Source organism: Coptis chinensis, chromosome 1 (genome assembly GCF_015680905.1).
Source record: "Coptis chinensis isolate HL-2020 chromosome 1, ASM1568090v1, whole genome shotgun sequence".
NCBI classification, from domain to species: Eukaryota; Viridiplantae; Streptophyta; class Magnoliopsida; order Ranunculales; family Ranunculaceae; genus Coptis; species Coptis chinensis.
In genome coordinates this window covers 13484408-13507485 of record NC_141456.1, presented here as the reverse complement: position 1 = coordinate 13507485, position 23078 = coordinate 13484408, and the positions used below count along the sequence as shown (strand labels likewise).

General features: G+C 36.3%; 3 protein-coding genes and 1 long non-coding RNA gene across 6 annotated transcripts; 2 read left to right on the top strand and 2 right to left on the bottom strand.

The window, feature by feature from the left end:
- Positions 1–2820: 2820 nt before the first annotated feature.
- On the bottom strand, positions 2821–6767 carry LOC147522299 (uncharacterized). 3 transcript variants are annotated; one of them, XR_015212948.1, is made up of 5 exons: positions 6666–6687; positions 4480–6156; positions 4276–4395; positions 3774–3883; positions 2821–3131 (listed from the first exon to the last, which is right to left on the bottom strand). It is a non-coding gene; the product is annotated as an uncharacterized LOC147522299 (long non-coding RNA). The 3 variants fall into 3 exon arrangements; XR_015212949.1 differs by having other exon boundaries at positions 4480–4909; positions 6666–6680; XR_015212947.1 differs by having other exon boundaries at positions 4480–6767.
- A 2983-nt stretch (positions 6768–9750) lies between these two features.
- Positions 9751–10167, top strand: LOC147522298 (uncharacterized). The gene has a single exon (XM_086567473.1). The coding sequence runs from the start codon at positions 9751–9753 to the stop codon at positions 10165–10167; it is 417 nt and encodes a 138-aa protein (XP_086423599.1).
- A 1500-nt stretch (positions 10168–11667) lies between these two features.
- LOC147522297 (uncharacterized) lies at positions 11668–13335 on the top strand. Its single transcript, XM_086592585.1, has one exon. It carries the CDS (start codon positions 11926–11928, stop codon positions 12958–12960), a length of 1035 nt encoding a protein of 344 aa, XP_086448711.1. The 5' UTR covers positions 11668–11925; the 3' UTR covers positions 12961–13335.
- Positions 13336–14082: 747 nt separating this feature from the next.
- Positions 14083–19625, bottom strand: LOC147522296 (F-box protein At3g07870-like). Its single transcript, XM_086567468.1, has 4 exons — positions 19534–19625; positions 18875–19390; positions 15561–15678; positions 14083–15421 (listed from the first exon to the last, which is right to left on the bottom strand). Exons 1-4 carry the CDS (start codon positions 19623–19625, stop codon positions 15137–15139), a joined length of 1011 nt encoding a protein of 336 aa, XP_086423594.1. The 3' UTR covers positions 14083–15136.
- Positions 19626–23078: the final 3453 nt, after the last annotated feature.

Sequence of the window (23078 nt, the reverse complement as noted above, 5' to 3'; positions counted from 1 at the left end):
CATATCATCCTCTGATCAAGTCGTCCTCAGCTCAGGTAATCCTCAACTCAGGTCGTTCTCAGATCAAGTCATCCTCAAGTCAGGTCAGAGCAAGTCACCCTCAGATCAGGTCATCCTCAAGTCAGATCGTCCTTAGATCAACTCATCCTCAGATCAGCTCATCCTTAAATCATCTCATCCTCTGATCAGGTCATCCTCCGCTCAGGTCATCCTCAGGTCAGGTCGTCCTTAGATCAAGTCATCCTCAAGTTAGGTCAGAGCAGGTCATCCTCAGATCAGCTCATCCTTAAGTCAGGTTGTCCTCAGATCAGGTCATCCTCAGATAAGCTCATCCTCTGATCAGGTCATCCTCAGCTCAGGTCATCCTCAGGTCAGGTCGTCCTCAGATCAAGTCATCCTCAAGTCAGGTCAGAGCAGGTCTACAACCTGGAAGAAGCAACTAATATTACAACTATCAGTTCAACTTGAACACAATCACTGTTAGTTCAGGTTGTACACAGGTTGTCATTAGTTCACTGGAGCTTGAACGAACATCAATATTCCAGGTTGTCCTAGACTGACCACACCACAAATCTCGCATCGATGATGTCAATCAATCTAAAAATCTCGCTCGCCATGGAGTTATACCACTTACAAAAGGTTGCCAGCATATCCATCATCAATTGAAATAACAAATCAAGGGGAAATAATACTTTGTCGAATCAAGGAATCAACAATTCCAAATCGAGAAGCATCTAAGTGTTCTCGAATCAGATATAACAATTCAAAGCACATAGTTCCCTCCTTAACAGTTCGCATATACTACAAACCAGTGAGTCGCTCGAATTGCAAAATGGAAATTCACTCCCTTGCAGTTTATTGCAAGCCAATCAAGCTGGGGGGCTAGCCATAACCATCTCCGAACTAGGACAAGTTATTGCCATCTAAACATGTCAATCAAGCTCAAACACTGGGGCTAAACAACATTAACACCCACAAAGAGTTGCTTTTATTACAAACTGGGGGATAGCTACAACCATCTCTAACCTGGCCGCTCAAAGCTCCAAAACTGGGCCTAGCAACATACAGTCAATTCAAGACTAATAACCATAGTGACGCCCCCAAAAGGCTAGCTATCAACTATAGTGACGCCCCCAAAAAGCTAACTACCAACAAAATCGCCCCCAAAATGCGTACAAATTAACTTAACACCAACGCTAGGGTTAAGCTTGATTCAACTGTAATTACCACTCAAAGGCTAATTATCAGTCAAATCCAATCCACGGTACCCCCAAAAGGACCACAAATTAACTTAAGGCCTCTGATATGGTTAAGCTTAATTCAACTGTAATTACCACTCAAAGGCTAATTATCAGTCAAATCAAATCTACAAACTACGATCTACGCACTATGAGCTACGACGTAGGACCTACCACATCAACTCACAACAAAGCTCTAAGCAACAAACGACATCTAGCCTACTAACATAGAAAATTCAATTCGTAACAATCTCCATTTTTAACCAAGTAAGACACGCGATCTCCTTTATTATCTTTCTTTACACCACTATTCTACAAACAGTGATACAAAGAAAGGGGGCTGTGTCAGTACCCTCCACTCTCAACCACTCGTGGCAGACCACGTGTCCAGACTACAAGCAGGTCATGCATATAACCTAAGGTCAGGTCGTCCAAACAACCTAGGAAATGTAACCGCTGCAAGCTAGTCAACAACATCATTAATGAAAGATCATTACTTCGTAACGAAAGGAGTAAAAGCAATCATCAAGACAGCGCAAAAGGGGGATCAACGCCTATAAAAGGAGGCGTCTTCTCCATTCTCGAGAGAGGACCAATTCTCTATCTTCTCGATCATCTATCTCCATATCCCTTCCAATCAACCAATCAAAAGCTCGAACTACGTCCGACTTGATTCGAGTTCACTAAAAAACTCAATACGTTGGCAGCTCGACATAACCGAGTTCAGTCGAACAAATACTACCTCTACATTAATTTGACTCTTTCAATTAGAAACATTCGTATTAACATTACTAGGTTTTGGGCCGGGGCATACGCCCTGGGATCTTTTAGGTATTTTGCTTGATGTAGAAGACTTTGTTAGTTAACTCCTCTAACATACTAAAGGTTTCAACTACACCTTAGGTGGCAACTCCCATCATACATCCTCTATACTATATAAGGCTTCTACTTCCCATATAAGGCTTCTACTTCCCAAAAGACTTAAAAAAGTATCCCCATAATTAAATTCAGATATTTTTCTCCGTCTATCCTTATCTTACCCGAGAGTCCTCTGAATTTCATTTGGACTGTTATACAAAACCAAGCTCTACATTCCCATACACCAAATTTTATAATTTTAATATTAAAGATCATGTTTACAGGATAAAATATGCACTTCACACTTCATATGTAAATTACAATGACGTAGGCTACTCCAAAATGTGTTGCCACATTAGTTGCGAAATGAATCATCTTCATGCCCTGTGTTGGTGAACATCATTTACGAAACTTTATGGCTGCAACCAAAGTCTCCAAAATACTTTGTTCAATTTTTAGCATAGAGTAGCAACTCTATCTGTCTACATTATGATAATTCCCTTAAGATACAACATTTGAGCTCCCATCACTTCTTGAGCTCCCTGTAAGAAAATATGGTTGGCCTTCCTAAAGTGTAATTGTGCAAAACAGTCTCTATTGATCCTGCAAGTGTACAATAACTTTTATTTTTTGTTCTATCATTTTCTTCTGGAAACAAAAGGGAAAGCAAGGAGATATCATCAGTATTTTGGGGATGGTTGGCAACTCAAAAGTACATCACACAGACATTAATAGTATCGTTCGTATACAACTATAGAAATACATAGATGTAAGCCAAATTAATTTAATAGTATAAAGCTTAGAAGTTGGACAAAACAAATCTACAATGCTATTGGCTAATTACAGTACTTGCAGCAACTCTATTTAAGAAAATGAGTACATGCCAATATTTTCTAACATGTACAATTTCTGTTAGGGACTGCATCATCTCCGTTTTGTGTCTTTGTCCCATAAAGGTAGTGCTTCAATACGTGCTTGTCTCCACCTCTAAAATGTATCAATATGATGAAGAAGTCTCCCAAAATCCTTCACACACTTTTTTTAAGAAATTCAAAGTCAATGTGATGGTCAAATAATTCTTAACAACTATCAACTCACATATAAAAACATTGGTAATAAACAAATCTTGTCATACCCTTTAAGTGCTTCCATTTAGTGAAAGCTTATACTCTCCTCATCGTTCGTTTCAATCGGACTGCTTTCTATAATTCTTAATCACTATTTTACCATTAACCATTAGGGTTTGATGTGTCAGTGATTGTCAAGTCGTTACATGTATCTATCATTGTATCATTTTGCTAGCTAAGCCCACATAATATAACTTATTTGCAAAATCTGAATTCTATATATTGGTACTCTTCTTCATCATAATGTCTTCCCAGTGGGTAAAAAACTAAATTCCACCTGGGACAACAAAGTAACACGTCGAAATACAAATGCGTGGAAAAGCTCTATTGTTATTTCGCAAGGCAATCCACATCGATGTAATGAAATAAAATAAACACCACTCCAAATTAATATGGTTGTCAGTTCATGCTGTAGTCCGCCACTATAACTAAGTGTAAGTAAGCTGGACATTACAAATTAGACCTCTCTTGCTATTCCTCTAAAGCCACAATTGTTTGAGCTTGAAGAGCCTTCAAGTATCGAAACCAAAATTCAGAAACGTATACTGACCTTTTTGTTTCAAATACCGAGTCCTCTTAGTGTTGCTTTGGGTTGCCTCAGTCTTCTCCTTCGATTAACTTCATTGCCATGTGTTATTCACTACCCATCAACTTCTGTGTCTATTTGAATGTAAGATGACAATCAAAAAATCAGAAATAACGAATATTCCACAACCTCCTGGATAAACTTCCTAGTCTTCCTAAAGTTAGAGATGCAACTGAAAAAGCTAGATCTCATTAAGTGGTATTATAATTCAATGAACAAGATTATACAAATATAACAAAATTATATAGTGAACCGCCTGTTTATCATGAACCATGTTCCTATATGATTAAGCCATCAATATTGTCTTTAATTATCTTAAAGCATTTGGTTCAACTTATACACTTAAAAAGCTTAGACCAAGCACTCCAATGATAGATCATTAATCCCCATTAATTAACTCCATATGCAACTCTCAAATTAAAATAAAAAATGAGAGAAGAATGGAATAAGAAATTAAAGACATTACCTTGTCCTTCCTCGAAAGAATGAAATAGAGCGATAAATGTTAGTGCATTATGTTACGAAACATCCAGTCATATTGCGACTACTTCCAACAGTCCAACACCTCCATTTCCATGTTCTCCTCCTGCAATGTTTCAAACCTCTTCAATATCCAATGCTCTACTTGCAAACCTAAGACCAATAGAAGTAGTAGCACCTTTGCCCCTACCTGTAGAACCGACATGTCTTGAAGCTCATGCTCTATGTAATTCCATTTGGTGCGTGCATATCAACTCTGAACTACGCTTATGATCAGACCTTTTTACTTGTCCATAAGCAATAGTTAGATTCTATGCTCCATTGGTAAGTTATTAAGAATTAAGTTATCCACTACCACTTTTCTTATAAATTAAATTATGGGGATATCAAATATAACACACTGCCCAGCTTCTACATTGTGGTCAAAGTATCTCAGCCCCCGCAATGAAAACATAGTAGTAAGATGTACAATTGCAACACGTTTCTTAATTATTTCATTAGATTTTAAAAATTAAACCATTATCGATACTTTTCAACTCACCAAAAGCTTTTGCAGCACAATATTATATGATGCCTCAACTGCTCCATATATATTGCTATTTCTCCAACTTACTCAGTCTCTACAACACCAACTGGTTATGATTCACTCAATCATTTATCATAATGACACTAATAAAATGGTAATATTTGTCAGGAAAAACCAAGGAATCAAAATGCAAAGCTAATTTTAATCGCAGCTCTCCTACTCGCAATTTACTTCAAAGTTTCTACTTCCATAACCAAAACCTAAAAGCATTAGTGCAATATTCTTGAGTTAGGTATAAATAAGCCACCTTTCCGAAAATTACCGTGTCCTTGTGATTCTCAAATCGAAACACCATTAAAAAATCTGGGTGAGCTAAGCTCAAAGCTAGGTGGGTATAGTTCTCGCCGAACTTAATAATTATAAGCTCGCAATATTAATTAGTGGACAATATGCGGAACATTGGTTTTATCCAATTCTCAAACAAAACAATTTTACAAAGCTGGAGCATCCATCAATCTGCTAGAGTGTCCTAAGGTCCCAAAGGTCAATATACCTCTTTGTAGCCCCTCTTCGAGAATTTCAATCCTGAATCTTGAAATCTTAGTTGTAACTTGTCTCTTCAAGTGAGTTCACGGGGACATATTATCCTTAAGCGTTAAGACTTTAAGACGAAAAGGGTATGAAGCCAACCATAACCCACAAACTTCACATTGTAATAGGTATATACTAGGAGGGGGTTGTTACACAATTCTAAGAATAAAGACTTCCAGCAAACAACACGATGGCAATTTACTCTACCTAAGTTCAAGGCAGCAGCAAGAGAGTGGCATTTAACACACAAGTAAATATTAAAATATAGGCTAGTCCTTATTTTCTTTTTATTGCCTACCTAAGCCTTATGTTTACATAATCAGGCATCGCATCCCCTCCTCGACTTGTGAATACAGAGCATCAAACTTCCTCTAAGATTCTAGCATTAGAAATTCTTTAACCACAATAGAATGTAGGTGTGCCTGAAGATGACTCGTAAAGTGGGTATTACGCAAATGGACACCCAAAGTAAATCTCCTGATAATCAAATTATTCTAGAGTAAGGAATTCTGCTTCAGTAACTTTCGTTTGTGAAGAGTAACTTCTACAAATTTCCTCGGAATGCTACAATTTGTAAGTATTTTGATGTTCTCTTTGATCCAATTTTCAAACCCCATTAAATAAATAAAAAAATGCAGAAAAAAAAAATAACATTCCCAATTGACAAACATGAAATAATGAATCAAATAAGAATAAGTAATGAAAGAAACAGTCTTCTTACCTTTTGTTACTTGCTTTCTTCTTCTTCTTCTTCTTCTTCGTGATTTAAAAAGAAGAAATTAGCTTTCATGAAAAAAACACGTTAAGCAATTTTATTGGGGGTTTCTTTTTTCTGTTGAGAAGATAAAAAGGTTTGATTGAATTAATTTGATTGTTGTTTGTATACTGATAAGGACGAATTTGTTTGACAGAGAAAACATGGGTAACGAACATCTTTTTTCTTCCTCTTGTTTTGATAGGGTGAAGGAGGTGGTGGAAGTTGAGGATGATGGCTCGGAGTTGAGCAGCTAGGAGAACGTAGGTGTTGCATCATGGTTGGAGGCGGATGGACACCAGATAGGCTTAGCAAGCTAAAAATGACAGATGAGGAATGGGGTTAGGATAAAAACGTGGTGCACGGCTAGCTCGCCCACGCCTCTATGTGCTGGTGGCTCAAGCTACATTTGTCAACTCAGGTGCGCCTCTTTAAAGGTGTTTAGATAAAGTCCAACGTTATATAATAGGGGGAAAAAATTATAGTTCATGTTAAAAAAGAGTACCTAGAATATTGTCAAATCCAAACTCCAACTACAAAGCAAGCTGTAGGGCTGCAATAGAAGTACCCTGAAGCAAACAAAACATTAACAGCATGAATTTGAAGATGCATGATCAACCGAAAATAATAACCCAACCAATGATTTTAAGCAAAATGAAATGAACCATAGCTTAATCTCAAGAGACATCCTACTAGTGAATATTCATTCATACGCATGCGCAACAACAAAAGTGGGACATTAATATCAATTTCAAGGGGTTTTCCATAATGGTTAGTTGGTAGATAATAAAAACAAGGGTTAACTAGTATTACCCCCCTACTAGATGAGCCAATTAGGATTTCCCCCAACTAGATGGGGAAATTAGGGTCTCCCCCCTAAGTACATACTAAAAAAAATACGGTCAACCCAAGTTGATATTTTTTTTTTTGTGTGTACTCAGGGGGGAGACCCTAATTTCCCCATCTAGTTGGGGGAAATCCTAATTGGCTCATCTAGTAGGGGGGTAATACTAAAAAATCCTAAAAACAAAACATTAGTTCCAAATAAGAAGAAGATTTATTTGCGTTAATTTGGGAACACAATTTCATAAAAAGTGCAGAAAATCAGTTTGGGTCTTTAAAAAATGTATCATTATATTCCAATTGACAAACATATGAGGGGGGGGGGGAGAGAGAGAAGGCATTTTCTCATTATTGGGATCCTTTAGTAAAAGAGGGTGATGTCAAACTAATCATGAGGGTTAAAGTAGAAAATATCACATTAATAACAAAAAGGAAACTAACAAATACAACAAATCAATTAAATTCAGAACAAACTGTGGTCATGACAAAGCACAATATAAAAAACAGTTGTCTACAATGACTTCAACTAAGGACATCGAAATAGAACTGAAATTTAATGAGAGAAAAACACAAAGGACAGCCTAACAAATCCATAGTAATTGTTAGCAGTGTCGTAAGGTAGGAAAACGATATGAAATGCATTTGGATTGAGCTAACTATTTATAAGGCTCCACTAAAAAATAAATATTTCGCCAGTGTCTAAGAAGTTGAGCTGCGAGTTTTCGTTTGCTACAAAGCATCATAACTAAACTTTATCAAATAAGATGTTTCAAAACACTATAGACCATACACGATTATAAATGTAATCGTTGTGCTTGCACATCACGTAATTGATGGGATTCCTTTACATCCACATTAACATTACTGTACAAAACTCATGCTTCAATACTTCAATATGTTCAGATATATGGATAAAATTTTCAATTTAGCAAGAAAACAAAGAAAATAACAACTGTGTTGGTGTTCTACCATATTTGAGTTACATCCCAGTGCAATTATTGGTAATAAATATGCACGCTACAAATTGCGCCACGGGTGTTTTTTCAATAGAAAAATCCTAATATATAAAAACAAGTAAGTAGAAACATTCGTCATTACATTACTGTCGAGCTTTACTATTTCAATATGTTCAGGTAGGGACTAACATGAATGAGCCAAAATAACTTGTTTTCATTCACCATGTCCATCTCCACTCGTGTCTGAGTCATGTGCGGCATCTTTATGTGGTTGAAGTCAGGTTTTGCAATGCAACTAAAACATGTCACGATACCATAAACATAGTTGGTTCCAAGTTCCAACAATGGATATTAAAATTGTTCATAGCAGGGGCGGGGGTGGGCTGCAACACACCCAAGCTTTCGTAAAAAAAAAAGTAGTAGTGTTCAAAATAGAAATTTAAGGCTAACAAACTTAGTCCAGCCCATTGACTCATTGAGCCCAGTCACTTAGGAAGTTAGAAATTTAGAAATACAACAACGAATAGAGAGAAACTCTCGGGTAACTCAGAACTTCTGAAGTCTAAACTCTCAGGTGATGGCACTAACGGGTAGTATCTCAGTATCTCACACTCTCTGACTGTCGGTTATTCTTCCTCGTTCTTGGCCTCTTGGGAGTATTTCAGTATTTGCTTATTCTTTTCTTCGGTTCTTCACTTCTTCGACTCTTGCAAACTCTTATTATTCTCATAAGGTAAATTTTTTAGTTCAATTATTCTCAATTTATTAACTTATTATGATACTTGTTCAGTTGTTTAAATGTTTGTGCATTAGACATTAGTTTAGTTAAGACACCAATTTATTTAAATTGTTTATATGAATTTGTTTATTTGTCTAGGGATTTAGTGACACCAATAGAACTATTTGTTTGAATTGGATTTTGTTTTTATGCATTAGAAATTTTGGATTGTGTGGATGATGTGATAACGCCCAATGATAATTATTTTCTCTATCTATTGTATATCGATAATTATTTAATATCTCAGGTTACAATGTCGCATCATCAAGCGCCCAAAAAATCATTAACTCTTCTATCGTTCTATAAGCGAAATGATGATAAACCAGAAAGTGGCAAAACTTCAACATCTATTCTTGATAATTCAAAACTTGATGGGGATGAGCAACGTACTACCAAAGTTCAAGTTGTCGAAATTAAAAGAGTTGAACCTTCCTCTCGAGTCCAAAGAGTTGGAGTTGAACATTCTTCCAAAGCTCAAGAAGTTACACCTATATGAAAACTTATGTCACTTCTTTATTTGAACGTGATCCAGGTAAACGTATTACTATATATGAATACCCTCTTAACAAACGTGATGAAGTCCGAGTAGCTTATCTTAGAATGGGACCTTGTCGACCGGCTCATGAGAACGAAAAAAATTATCCATTGACTATGTTTGGAAAGCAAGGACGTCGGTTAAATACTAATTGGTACAAACTATTTCCTTGGCTAAAGTATTCACTCCACAAGGATAGAGCATACTGTTTCTATTGTTTTCTCTTTGAAACCAATCCTCCGAAGCATCCAGTGTTTACCATTAATAGGTTTCGAAATTGGAAGAAAGTTAACAGTGGGAAGCAATGTCCTTTTTTGAAACATGAAGGTGGTCTTTGTTCTCCACATAGGTTGGCAACATTGTATTGTGATAATCTAATGAATCCTTCTCGACATATAGATAGTGTTATCAATAGACTTTCTAATGAAGCGATTGCAAATAATCGATCCTACTCCGAAATGTTGTTCAATGTATTCAGATGATTGCACTACAAGGGTTTCCTTTTAGAGGCCATGATGAGTCAAAGAAATCAAGGAATTGTGGAAGCTTCTTTGCAATGTTCGAGTTTTCAAAATTGTTGAACAAGAAAGTTGCTGAAATAGTAGGTAATTGTTCGGGAAATGCCATGTATACTTCACATTGTATTCAAAAGGCACTTTTGCATATATTTGCCGAAAATGTGAGAAAGAAAATACGTGAGGATGTTGGTGATGCAAAATTTTGTATCCTTGTGGATGAAGCACAAGATAACTCACAGAGAGAGCAAATGGCAATTATTATAAGATTTGTTAATCGTGATGGTTTTGTTAGAGAGAGGTTTTTTGCAATTGTTGGTGTTGAAGACACTTGTGCATTAACTTTGAAAAAAGAGATTTCCAAATTAAGTTCTTGCTAGTAGGAATTTGCTTATTGGAAATACGAGAGGCCAAGATTATGATGGTGCTAATAATATGCGTAGTCAATGGAATGGATTACAAGCACTATTTCTTAAGGAGTGTCCTTATGCATATTATATGCATTGTTTTGCACATCGACTACAACTTGTATTAGTTGCGGCTTCTAAAGATGTTTTCGATATTTGGTTATTCTTTTCAAAGTTGGCATCCATTGTTAATCTCCATGTTCCGCCTAAGAGGAAGAAAGAGTTAGAGAAAGCTTAAAAAGAGAAAATTGAAAATTTGTTAGCAATTGGTGAGCTTAATAGTGGACAAGGTGCTAATCAAGTTTGTACATTACAACGAGCTAGAGAAACTCGATGGAGTTCTCACTATGAATCCATTTGTAGCTTGATGGAGATGTATGATGCAATTTGTACGGTTATTGAACTCATCATGAATAATGGGTCTAGTAACACCATGCGTGGGGAAGCTAAGGGTTCTTATGTTGCTATGAGAGACTTTGAATTTGTCTTTATGTTTCATTTATTGCATGCAAGTGAAGTCTCAAGACATTCTAAATGTCATGGGTTTAGTCTCAAGTACGAAAGAGCTTCTTCAAGAGTTTAGAGAAACAAGTTGAGATAGTTTTCTTGGGGATGTGATTTCTTTTTGCAAGAAGCATGACATTGATATTCCTAATATGAGCTCTCATCATATGATGGGTACACATCGTTCTTGCCAGCAGAATGATTGTATTACAGTTGAGCACCACTACCACGTTGATATATTCAATGATGTAATAGATTACCAGTTGGTGGAGTTGAAGAATAGATTCTCTGAGATTACCAGTTGGTGGAGTTGAAGAGTAGATTCTCTGAGGAGGCAATGGAGCTTCTTTATCTTAGTTCGGCTTTGGACCCGAAAGATGCTTTTAAGCACTTTCATATTGATGATATTTGCAAGCTCGCCGAGAAATATTATTGTGAAGACTTCACGAAGAATAAAATACTTATTTTGAGAAGTCAACTATAACATTATAAGCTTGATGTGACTTGTCATCATTGTTTTTAGAAATTGTCTATCATTTCTAAGTTATGTCGAGCTTTAGTTGAAACAAGAAAGTCAACTATTTATCATTTGATTGATAGATTGATTTATTTTGTCTTGACTCTTCCTATCTCCATAGCAAGCTGCTAAACAAGCCTTTTTAACTATGAAATTTGTCAAAATATGACTCTGTAACAAGATGGATGACGAGTTTCTTGCGGATTACATGGTTATATACATGGAAATGGAGTTTGCTAACGAAGTTGATATAGAGTTAGTAATAGATGAATTTGATAAAAAACCTCGCAAGTGACGATTTCATTAGTATGTCATGTTTTAATTTTTGGATGTCTTTTGTTATACTTGTCAAGATCTACTGGGAATAATACTAGTTAACCCAAAAGTTTTCTACTATGGAGTATGCTGTAAGACATGGGTTGCAAATATCCTAAACGTGTAAACTAATTTTTCTCCTAGAACTACAAGTGTAAAAAAAACGTATCGACCAAAACGAATGAAAAAAGCACGAGTAAGACAGAAAGCAGAAGAAGAATCTTCATTTCTCCTCTCACATATCACATGTCACATCTACTTTCTCATTCCTCTTCCATTTAACCTCCGTGCCAAACTCGTGATCGAATCTCTTAAGCCGTGATTAACGTTTTTCCCAATCTGTTATTACAAGTAACAAGTAGATCTACATTTTCAGCTTACCACTCAACAATAAAATGGATGGAAGTTCCGAAGAGAAAAATGAGCTGGCCTCCCCGGATGCTAATCTACGGAGAAGTTTCAGTATAAACGAACGGTTTGATTCAATGAATGCAATGGAAATATTGCGAGAAACGATTAGAATACTACGATACAATTGCCCTGGTTTTATGGTAATTGCAGCACTTTTAATATGTCCAGTTTCAGCTATTATTCTATCTAATGTGTTAGTGGATCAGTCTTTTTTTAAAAGACTTACTATTAGATTGTTATTAGTAGCACAATCATGTGGACTTCCTTTGAGTAATTTAATCAAACACTTATGTCAACGTTTATCCGAGATTATACTTACGGCTATATTTAGTGTCCCTTTACACATTACATTCTCATTGTTATCCAAAGCGGCTGTTGTGTATATGGTAGATTGTACTTATTCGAGGAACAAGTTTTATACGGGGAAGTTTTTTGGGATTATTTTGAAGATATGGAGGCGTCTTGTTAGTACTTATGTTTGGGTTTCTATGATTGTTGCGGGCTGTTTAGCGTTGTTTCTCGTTCTGCTTGTTGCTGTTTGCAATGTGTTTGCTCTACTGCATTTTTCGTCTGAGTTGGAAATTTATCCTGCTATGGTTATCGCGTTTGTGTTTTCAATTATCTTTGCGAATGTGATTATTATTTGTAATCTTGCGATTGTTATATCGGTTTTGGAGGATGTTTGTGGCCCACAAGCTTTGCTTCGGTCTAGTGTTATTATTCAAGGTCAGACTCAAGTAGGTCTTTTGATATTTCTTGGATCGACAATTGGGATGGCATTTGTGGAGGGATTGTTTGAGCATAGAGTGAAGACTTTGAGCTACGGTGATGGGTCTTCGAGAATATGGGAAGGGCCTTTGCTGGTGATTATGTATTCATTTGTGGTGCTTATTGATTCTATGATGAGTGCAGTTTTCTACTTTGCATGTAGATCGTCTAGTATGGAAGGTTTAGAGCAAGAATCACAAACGATATTAGAAGCAACAGCTCCTTCCTCGGGGTCAGTGGATATTCAGTGATGTCGTATGTCAAGGTAATCCTGTTCACCATCAGTTGGATAATATGCAGAAATTGGGGCTTGAGACAGATGAGAAACAATAGACCGCTTTCAGCTTAATCTGCAATGTCTTTGATGCAAGTATGTGATTGCTGCTGCATTAAGCTTCATTGACGTAACCAAATGTAACCAAATTACATGCGGATGAAATTTTGGTCGGCTCATTTCATATCAGATTCTTTGTACACCATGTAATTGTCATTTACAGATTTACTTGAAAGTTGTTGAGAAAATACTTTTAATTCTTGTTGGCCTTTTTAAAACAACTTAACACTAGCCATGCTTCAAGATGTTTGTATAAAATTTTGATCGCATGTACAAGCTTACAGCTTTTGCAGTTCTTGAAATTGTCCTTTTCTGGATTCTGTTTATACCTCTCGTTGAATAAAAATGCTCAAGTATACGGTTTTTTTTTGTACTGAAAATGTAAGAACACTATTTAGCAAGAGTTTGTAGAATGAAGTTGTGAACGATCTGCTATCTTTGTGGTCTGCTCTTCACAATGGAAAATAAATATGCTTCATACCAGCTAAAGGGACGCTTTTGGTAAGTCTAGTATATTGTATTTCTAAATGCTTCTTATGGATAAAATTAGTAAAACAAAGCTCACTGCCTGAGTGCCTGTTGTTCCAGACAACTTTTAGCTATTTGACGTGGTGAAAAGGAAAAAGAAGTCTTGGGTGAACTTGGCAGAGCTCTAGTTTTCTCAGGTTGGCTTTGGCTGAATTTGTCTTACTTGGCCAATGCAATTTGCTCAACGTGATCGGTGTGCTATCAAATACTGTTATTATGTTTCTTGAAAGCTACACTTGGGATTAGGAAGAAAACAAAAAGTCTGCCGCTCATATTCTCACAGGTGACAACCTTAGGAGCTCATTATGAAGTGTTTTTAGCAGGTGGAGAAGCTCTTATACCGCCGGAAGTTCGATCATTTCACGAGCTTTGCCGATTTGGAGCCTCATCAGGTAACTTTCATCTCTAATGATTCTTGCTTGGAGGCATCTGCATATCATTGTACTTGAGATTCAGCTCAGCTATTTTGCCTTTTGATTTTTGATTTTTTCTCGTACTTAATTTCTGTAGGTTTGTTCTTCAGTATGGACATCTTATTCTAAAACTCCACAAGGTTTTCACATTCACTAGGTACCTTTTAACATTAATATCTCGATCAGTGGCATGGGAAAATAGCATTTAGTGCTTGGTTTGAATTTTAATGAGTTAGGTATCCCCTGGCACATTTCCTATTAACCTACTTTGCAGATGAATCTAGTGAAAACCTTGCCACCATGGCTAAAGCAGAAATTTCAATCTAATTTACCATCCATGACATGACCATGAAATGAGATTTATACCATGATAACATCATAACCCCTCAAAGCCTTTTATTTAAGACAGTCAATTGATGTATACAGTCTGCTAACTTTTGTTTCATTCCAAGCACAGCCTTGCTCCTCAAGTCTGCTCAATTTTACTTCTGAAAAGGAACTTCTGCTACTGGCTGTTTCTGCCACTTTATATCCGGTCCGCGTTTCTGCTATTGAGTATTTGAGTCTTAATACAACATCGAAAAGCACCACAGTTAGGCACGTAGGCTCCATTTGGCACTGCTGAAATCAGAAAGTGTGTGTTTGATTTGCAGTTCACTCTTCTTTAATTTCTAGCTCCCTGCCCTCCGATACGTTCCTTCTTGTGCTGTCTATAACGTTGTTATAATCAGTAAAACCCAAAATGGTGTTGGAAGGAAAAACAAAGAAGCTCAAAGCAAATATTGGAAGTAAACTCGATAAAAGGACCAAAAAGCATTTTGATAAAGCAGAAGAAGAATAGTACAACTAGTACTTTTTCGCTTTCCTCTCCAATCCAAAATGATATCCGGTTTTCTCAGTTTCTTCCCCAATTATCCTTGGGTTTTCTCCGATAGCCTTTAGTGATACCCAACTCTTGATGTAAGGAACCATTTCAATTCTGCTTACCCGCTGTACCTCGTGATCCTGAATTTTCCCAAGGCTTCCAATTATTGGATCATAAGTAAAAAGAGCAATGTCATTATTGCACCACAACAGAATTTGATTGTATGCATTGGACAGAGCTTCTCGATGAATGTTGTACTTCTTGCTCCACACTGTTTCCTTACTGCTCTAATTGTTCAATATCCATATCTTAATGTGTCTATAATGTCCAAAATAAGAATCTTCAGTCACACATACACACCCTTCCAACTTCGTTAGGTTGTATACCTTTCCAGAACGAAGACAAGGTGGCGATGGAACCACACGGAACTCTTCATGTGCCAAATCAAACGCTACAATCTTATCACAAGTATTAACGTCTTTTTTGGTATATAAAGATTTTGTGTTATCCAGTGAAGAGCTCCATTCACAAGAACACTCAAGCAGTCCCACCTCAACCAGTAGGGAGCATTGCTATTCCTTCTCCATCTAGTATCCTTACCTAAAGTATAGATGTAAACTCGTCCCAGGGAACTTCTATCCCATGATTTATGCAATATTACAACTACCTTGTATTCATTAGTATAGATGGACTATAACCAAATCCTCTCGCAGTATCTCCACCAAAAATATACTTATTGTTGTCATCATATGGTGGCAGATTGATGCATTCCCGCGTTACTGGATTACACACGTACAGAGGACTAGAATCACCAGTAAAGGTAGCCTGTCTGTGATAAACAAATCAAACTATTACAAGAACCAGCTACTGCAGGATAGATAAGATTGTACTTAATTGGAGGGTGATTCATCTTTGTAATTTTAGGATTTTGACCATCATCATATTCCACGTAGTAAAGCTCACGGTGACAGGTATTATCCTTCTTAATGAGAAGGATGTGACCCGAGTCTCTGTTTTGAGTGTACAGCTGAAGTTGATGATCGTAAGGAAGCAAGGGTCATGGATTGTGTTGGACCAAGACTTGCAAACGAGCCTAGTTTGTCCGAGGGAGTCAGTGGGTAGTCTTGAAAGTATCTTTGATACTGATTCTGAAGGCAGCTTCTCCATCTCCAACCCTCAAGTGTGTGTTTTTCTTCTTCTTCTTTTATTGTTTAGAAAGTCGATATTATAGGTTAGCCGGTAAAGACAAAACCTAAAACCTCAACTTTCGTGTCTGTTTCACAATGGACTCAGTGGAAGATATGGGTTCCTATTTGGAATTGTAATCTCAACTTTCTTTAGGAAAACATTAAATAGAAGTTCTTTAGGATTTTATTAGTGCCAAATGGGGACAGTCTCTCCTTCAAAATGATTTTTCGCATGTAATCTCAAATGGACTTTCTTTTCTCGCTAATCTAATTAGTGAACTTTTTTGTATGGATGGTGCAACTTCTCAAAAGAAAAGACTCGACTTTGCCAAGGTTTGTGTTACTATCCCCCTCGATTTTGAGTTTCCAAAATCTGTCAAGCTAAAGCTTCATGGTAGACATGTTTTTGTTGATGTGGAATATCTATGGAAGCCTCCTTCATGCACGAGATGTTGTCATTTTGGGCATTCAACGGCAAAATGCCTGGATTCCCCACCTTCGCGATCAGTTTGGGTGCCAAGAACTACTAATGGCAATATAAATGGGGCTGATACATCAGTACAAGGAGCAAACACATGGATGGAAGGGCACACTACTACTAGTGGTGCTATTGTAAACATTTCTACTGGTCAGACTAGTGGCACTGCACAAGGAGTTACTACTCCGCACATTCAAGTTGAAAATCAGAATCATGTGAGGGGAGTTGAACAATCTACTGCCCAGGTAACGGTTCAACAACTCAATACTAATCATAGTATTGTGGCAACTTCTCCTCCTGTAGTTAACAATGCTATAGTGGTTATTCCTGAGGCTGGAGAGCTTGTTATTGATAGTAATAAGGCATAATCCAGTGGCTACAGGGGAAGCAGAGGTTAGCATAGTACAGAACAGTTCCGGTGGTGGTGGTGGAGATATGACTACGCCTACCAGGTATCAGTCAAATGTTAGAGGCAAGGAACTGAGGACAAGCCCAACAACTACTGTTGGAGCAGGAGACTTGGTAGCGAGAGAGGATAGTATACCTACTATATTGGATCTACCAATACAAAGGCACCAGCAAAGAGTTACTCCTCTTAACCAACTCCCAAATAATAGAGAAATAAACATATTTGAAGGGTTAGTTGTTGGAAATGAGGATGTAGATGACGATCTCTCAGAGAGTGAATTTGAGTTGTTTGGGGATACGTATATAGGGGCTCCAACGCTTGCATTGCCTAAGAGCACATCAAAATATGCAGCGACTTCTGAGAATCAATGGACTACTGTGAAGCCAAAAAGAAGCAAAAGGATCCAAGAGCGTTCTTCAGGAGAAATAGAGCCTACACTTGCAATGATGAAGAAGGTTAAGTCGTTAACCAAAAACAAAAAGGTGAGACATCTTGAGGACTACACAAAAGAGTTTTGGGATGACACTTTGGGACTCACTTATGTGTGTTGTGCTTGCGAAGGTTTCTTTTGTAACTATGAGAAAGCGCAGACTTATCTTAGGAAAGATCATCCTAAGATTGTAAAGGAAATCATGGCTAGGAAGTAGGATTCCTAGTTCTACTTTCTTAGAGTTTGATTGTAGCATGTCTAGTGATCTTAGGTATGTTAGGCTTATAGCGTCTTTGTGTGCCTCCTTTTAATGATCTAACTCTTAGGGAGGCTTGTAAGGTTTACCTTTTTGCAATATAAACCGGTGGGAGTACTGAGTACTCATCCTGATTCATACCGAGTACTTTTAGAAATACATACATCATCCTGATCACTTTCGCAGAATTCATGCATTGAGGATAAATTGCCAAGAGGATATACGGCTAAAAGTAATCTCTAAATATTAAAAATTGAGTTGCCATTGCAGGCAACCAATCCTCAATATGAACAAGTCGAGTATGAATCGATTTGAAATCTAATGATACACAAGAACTTGATTCCACGACTTGGAATACAAGATTAGATTTGAAAAGTTTACACTAATCATTAAGAATGGTTTGCTCAATCAATAGATAATTGTAATGAGATCACCTGTTCCTTTCTCGCTTCCCTTTCCCATCTAAAATGATTTCCGGTTCACCCATTCTTCCTGATTATTCATTGGGTTTTCTCCGATGGTCTTTAGAGATACCCAAGTCTTGAGGTAAGGACCTGCTTCGACTCTTTTTACTCGTGAGTTTTCCCTAGGCTTCCAGTTTTTGGATAGTAAGAAAAAATATCAACGTTGCCACTGTACGACAGTAGAACTCTACTGGATAAATTCATCTGGCGACCTTCCAACTCTGTACTTCTTGGTCCATAGGGTTTCCTTCAACATCCATATTATCAATGTGTCCATCATGTTGATGAACCAAATATATCTTGGTCCATAGAGTTTCCTCCAGTAAGCGATTTTCAGTTAGGTAATAATGATTTACAGGACGAAAACAAGGTGGTGATGGAATCACTTGAAACTCTTCATGCGCCAGATCAAACCGCTACTATTTTGTCGCAAGTATCTGATTATCAGTGAAGTAAAGTCTCATGGTCAGGCAGTGAAGAGCTTCATTCACAAGAACACAGGAATAGTCGTGCCTTAACCAGTAGGGGGCGTTGCCGTTCCTTCTCCATTTAGTGTCCTTACCAAGAGTATAAACAAGAACTTGTCCCTCAAAATCTGTACCACAATATGTGCAGCATATTACAAAAACCTTGTACTCATTAGTAGGACTATAACCAAATCCTTTCACCATTTTTTTTTTTTTTTTTGTTAATCATTCTTATTTATTTATGTTAACCAATAATTACATTGTCCTGCTCCAGGTTATGTTTCAACCATATTGGAGCTATACTAAACCATACAGTAGGTACTAAAGTTAAAGCAAAGGTTGCCAGTTTCTTGGCTGCATTGTTTGCACTTCTTGGTGTATGTACAATAGTAGTAGTATAGAAAATCCTTTCACCATAGTGTGCAGAAGATACTCCCTGTCCCCATATTTTGGAAGGTAGATGCATTCCCGTGTTACCGGATTACACATGTAAAGAGCGGTACAATTACGGCTAAAGACAGTCCGTGATAAACAAATCAAACCATTACAAGAACCAACAATTGCAGGAAACGTATTGTACTCAATTGGAGGGTGATTAATCTTTGTAATTGCGGGTGTTTTACCATCATATTCCACATAGCAAAACTCGAAGAGACTAGTGTCAACAATATAAATTAAAAGAGCATAACTGGAACACTTGTTTTGAGTGTAATTCTGCGGTTGATAACGGGCCAGAAAGTAAGGGTCATGGATTGTGTTGGACCAAGACTTGCAAACCCGCCTAGCTTGTACGAGTGAGTCAGTGGGTAATCTAGAAAGTATATTCGTTACTGCTTCTGAAGGCAGTGTTCTTCATCTCAAATCATCAAGATACGCTGTTGCTTGCTTTTATTCTTCTTTTACAGTCAGGGAGGAATTTATATAACAAGAACACTGGGGCCAACAATTTAGGGCAATCAAAATAATGCAAAATAAAAACACCAACCCATAAACCCAGCCCAATCCACATTACCCTTAAACCCTATATGCAAACGAATATTCAATCTTGGCAACCCCACCAAACCAAAACTATGAAAGATGAACATGTTTATGAGAAGTGAGCATTATCTTTTCCTTCAACTATACACCGTCTGATTTGGCTGGTTGTGATGATGGAGGTGGTGCACTGGTGCATACAAGCATAAAAACAGAAATGAATCAAGAAAGAGTGAGTGTTGTTTACCCTTTTCTCTGTGAAGATTATCGAGGTTTGAAAATGGCAGAGTATGGCATTTGGAGGTGAAGACTGAATAGTGTAGACAGTAGGCACTGTAGAGTGTAGAGAGTTGGCAAATAAAGTTAATGGAGTTTAGACTGGACTGCAGTAATATTAATACGCCCATTATATACTGGGCCTATAGCCTTGGCACCTACTGTTGAGAGTTGAGACTGCCTTGCGCCGTGCTCGGCTGGCAGCTGGCTAGCTGCTGTACCAAATGAAATACCAAATGAAAATTCATGCCAAATAGAGTCAATAGATAATTAAAAAACTTAAGAAATGTGTATTGTGTTATTCTAAAATCCCGGCAGTTGTGGAACATTAGTTTGGTCGTAATATTATTATTAGTTTAAGTTATCTAACACAAACAATAGTGTGTTAGCTTCCTTCTTTGACTTTTGAATTTATTGCATACTGGTTTTTTATTAGTTGGTCAGGCTACGTTGACACCCCTAAATGACACTTTGAATTGACACACTTACTAAAATCCTCACTTCTATAATGAATTAATGGCTGATATTTGATGAAGATGGCCTTCTTACCATGTTGATCATGTCTGCAAAATTTCAATTTATTTTGACATATCTAGCCTTATCAAATTTATTTATAAAATTGAAAAAATATAGATCGTTAAAAAAATTACAAACTTCAACACAACTTTAACAAAATTACACATATTGAAATGAGCTGATTTTTTTTGGATATCATATCCATAGTGGGGAGATCATATCTATCAAAAATCGGCTATTAAATCATTGTGTTTAGTAAGGGTGTCAATTTAGAGTGTCATTTAGGAGTGTCAACGTAGCCTGACCGTTTATTAGTGAATGATAATATGAAATGGTGGTTAATGGTTATGCTAGTTTCATGTATTTCTTTTTCTTTTCTTATTTGGGTAAAGATGAAAGTTTCATGCAATGGTGACTTCAGTCATCGAGACATCTAGTGATCTAGGACCAAGACGAATAATTGATGATTAAGTATACAATTAATACATGCTTTTAGATTTCTGAACCACTATAATTTTGTATCCTTTCACCAAACAATAATTCTAAAGTGGGGGCATGTTGAAGCTCGATGTGACTCAGGAATTTGTTTGGAAAAAGCCCGTCTAAGGTTCCATTAGTTTGTTGAGTTTACTACTACATCGGTTAGTAAAATTGAGTAATTGACCATGTTGTTCGATCTGGGCAAAATCAGCCTATATAGTAGTTTACAACAGAATTGAGTAATTGACCATGAAGAATTTTTCAGTAGCAATTATATAAGCATATCTACAAAGAGAGGGGTTCTAGGAACATATTTTATCTTGACACATAAACAAACTCAAAATCGTTAGGGCATTTATAAATTTCATATTAGGCTAATATTTTATAGATATGATCTCCTAACTATTCTAAACATTGTAATAATAAAAAAAAAAAAAAAAATTAAAAACTTGCCAAATATAGTATAAAAAATGGTGAAAATGAACGGTTGATAATTAGCCAAATTTTGTAAATTGTTAACAACATTTGGTAAATTTGGAATTTTTTGATTTTTTTGATTATTTGTGACAATGTTTATAATAGTTAGGAAATCATATCTACAAAATATTAATTTTAATAAAACTTAAAATCTTTATTTTTTTTGAGTTTGTTTACGTATCAAGATAAAATATGTCCCTAGCTAGAACTCCTTCCATCTACAAATTATCATAAGTTTCTTGGAAAAATAAAGTCTAAGTTAATAAATTACATGAAGCCACAAGGGAGACCAAATATCTTTATAAATTATAACACATCTCGGATACATTTATTCCCCTTAACAAAAAATTCTATCCCTTGCTCTATTTTGTATTCACATAAATGCCAATTCATCTATAGGGAATATATATATATATATATATATATATATATATATTTCAGTCACATTATTTGTTGTGGTGTTGTATTTATTTGTTTCAAATTTTCTTTTTAAGATGAAAGGTATAATGGTTTTCAAACTAACTCCATTGGACTGGTAATTGATTGGCACAATTGGGGGATTTTCATTATGAAAATGAAAGATGTTGTATTTAACGTTAAAAGAAGAGACAAATATATCTACATAGACAAAAGTAAAGAGTACGAAAAAACTCATTTCAACTGAAAAATTCCAAATATCTAAGTGTTGAATTATTAAGTAGGATGAAGATCCGCTAACTAACAATATAATTAAACTTTATAAAGACTTAACAACAAACTCGTGATTCATGATTCCTTTAACACCAAACTCCTTCCCACCTCCCATGGCCAGCTCTGCTCTTGGCTGCACTTTAGTACTCAACCAATATGAATTTGTTTCTCATTATATTTTTCATTTTTATATTTCTGAATTAATTAATTCTTATTGGATCAATACAATAATTACGTATTTCGTGGCGGTGTATAATTATCGAGAGTCTTTGTGATGTTCATTACAAGAGTTTATTTTCATAAAATGATTAAGTGGTGATCATCTTGAAAAAGAAAATAGTAAAGAATATTTGATTACAAGAGTTTATTTGTTGTGAATTTTTCATGGGGACAAAACTGATAAGGAAGAAATTTCGAAATAATGAACCCAAAAAACCACCCTCATTTAAAACACTCTCAAGGACAAATAGTTGACTCTTGTCCAAAAAAAGACAATAGTATCCGGTATGCACAAATATAAGTGCACATCATCTTAGATATACAATATGTGCATACCAAGCATAGAAGGGTAAAATTGGAAAGAATGAAATATAAAAAGTCGGTTTGTCATTAATAATTAATACATGAAATCTGGTTTTTCTAGCTGTTATAAGCCAAAAAAAAATATCCTTATCAATGGTTTCAAAACCCAGACTATCCCAGACTACGATTAAAATTGGAAAGTGAGTCTTTTGAATTATTTTTTGTTTTTTCATTTACAAACTTTTTCATTACATGAATGTTGTTACTGTTATCTTTTCAAGTTCACCAACCATCAGATCAAGCTCTCATCCTATGATACATAATTGAACCAATAAATTGATCGATTGCCCATCAAGCTGAAGTGAAGGGGATCTTGAAAAAAGATAAGAAATAAATAAATGGAGAAATAAATATATGGAGGGCTTCCATGCATTAGGGATTTACAGGGAGTAACTCTCAAGGACAAATCGGACAAAAGAGTCACTCTCAACATCACTTTTTTTTTAATCACTCACAAGGACTGGGTAGATGAAATGTCAAGTATACTCTTGATGCAAAATAAAAAACGGCTCGGGTAGATGAAAGGTCAAGTATACCGGGAT

Excerpts from the sequence above, each read along its gene's own strand:
- LOC147522298 (XM_086567473.1), top strand. The coding sequence starts at position 9,751 with ATGATTGCACTACAAGGGTTTCCTTTTAGAGGCCATGATGAGTCAAAG.
- LOC147522296 (XM_086567468.1), bottom strand. The coding sequence starts at position 19,625 with ATGTTCATCTTTCATAGTTTTGGTTTGGTGGGGTTGCCAAGATTGAAT. Across the intron at positions 19,391-19,533 it reads GGTAATGTGGATTGGGCTGG|AACACTGCCTTCAGAAGCAG; the intron begins GTTTATGGGTTG and ends TTTGAGATGAAG. Across the intron at positions 15,679-18,874 it reads CCAAGAAACTGGCAACCTTT|ACAGGCTACCTTTACTGGTG; the intron begins GCTTTAACTTTA and ends TGTTTATCACAG.
- LOC147522297 (XM_086592585.1), top strand. The coding sequence starts at position 11,926 with ATGGATGGAAGTTCCGAAGAGAAAAATGAGCTGGCCTCCCCGGATGCT.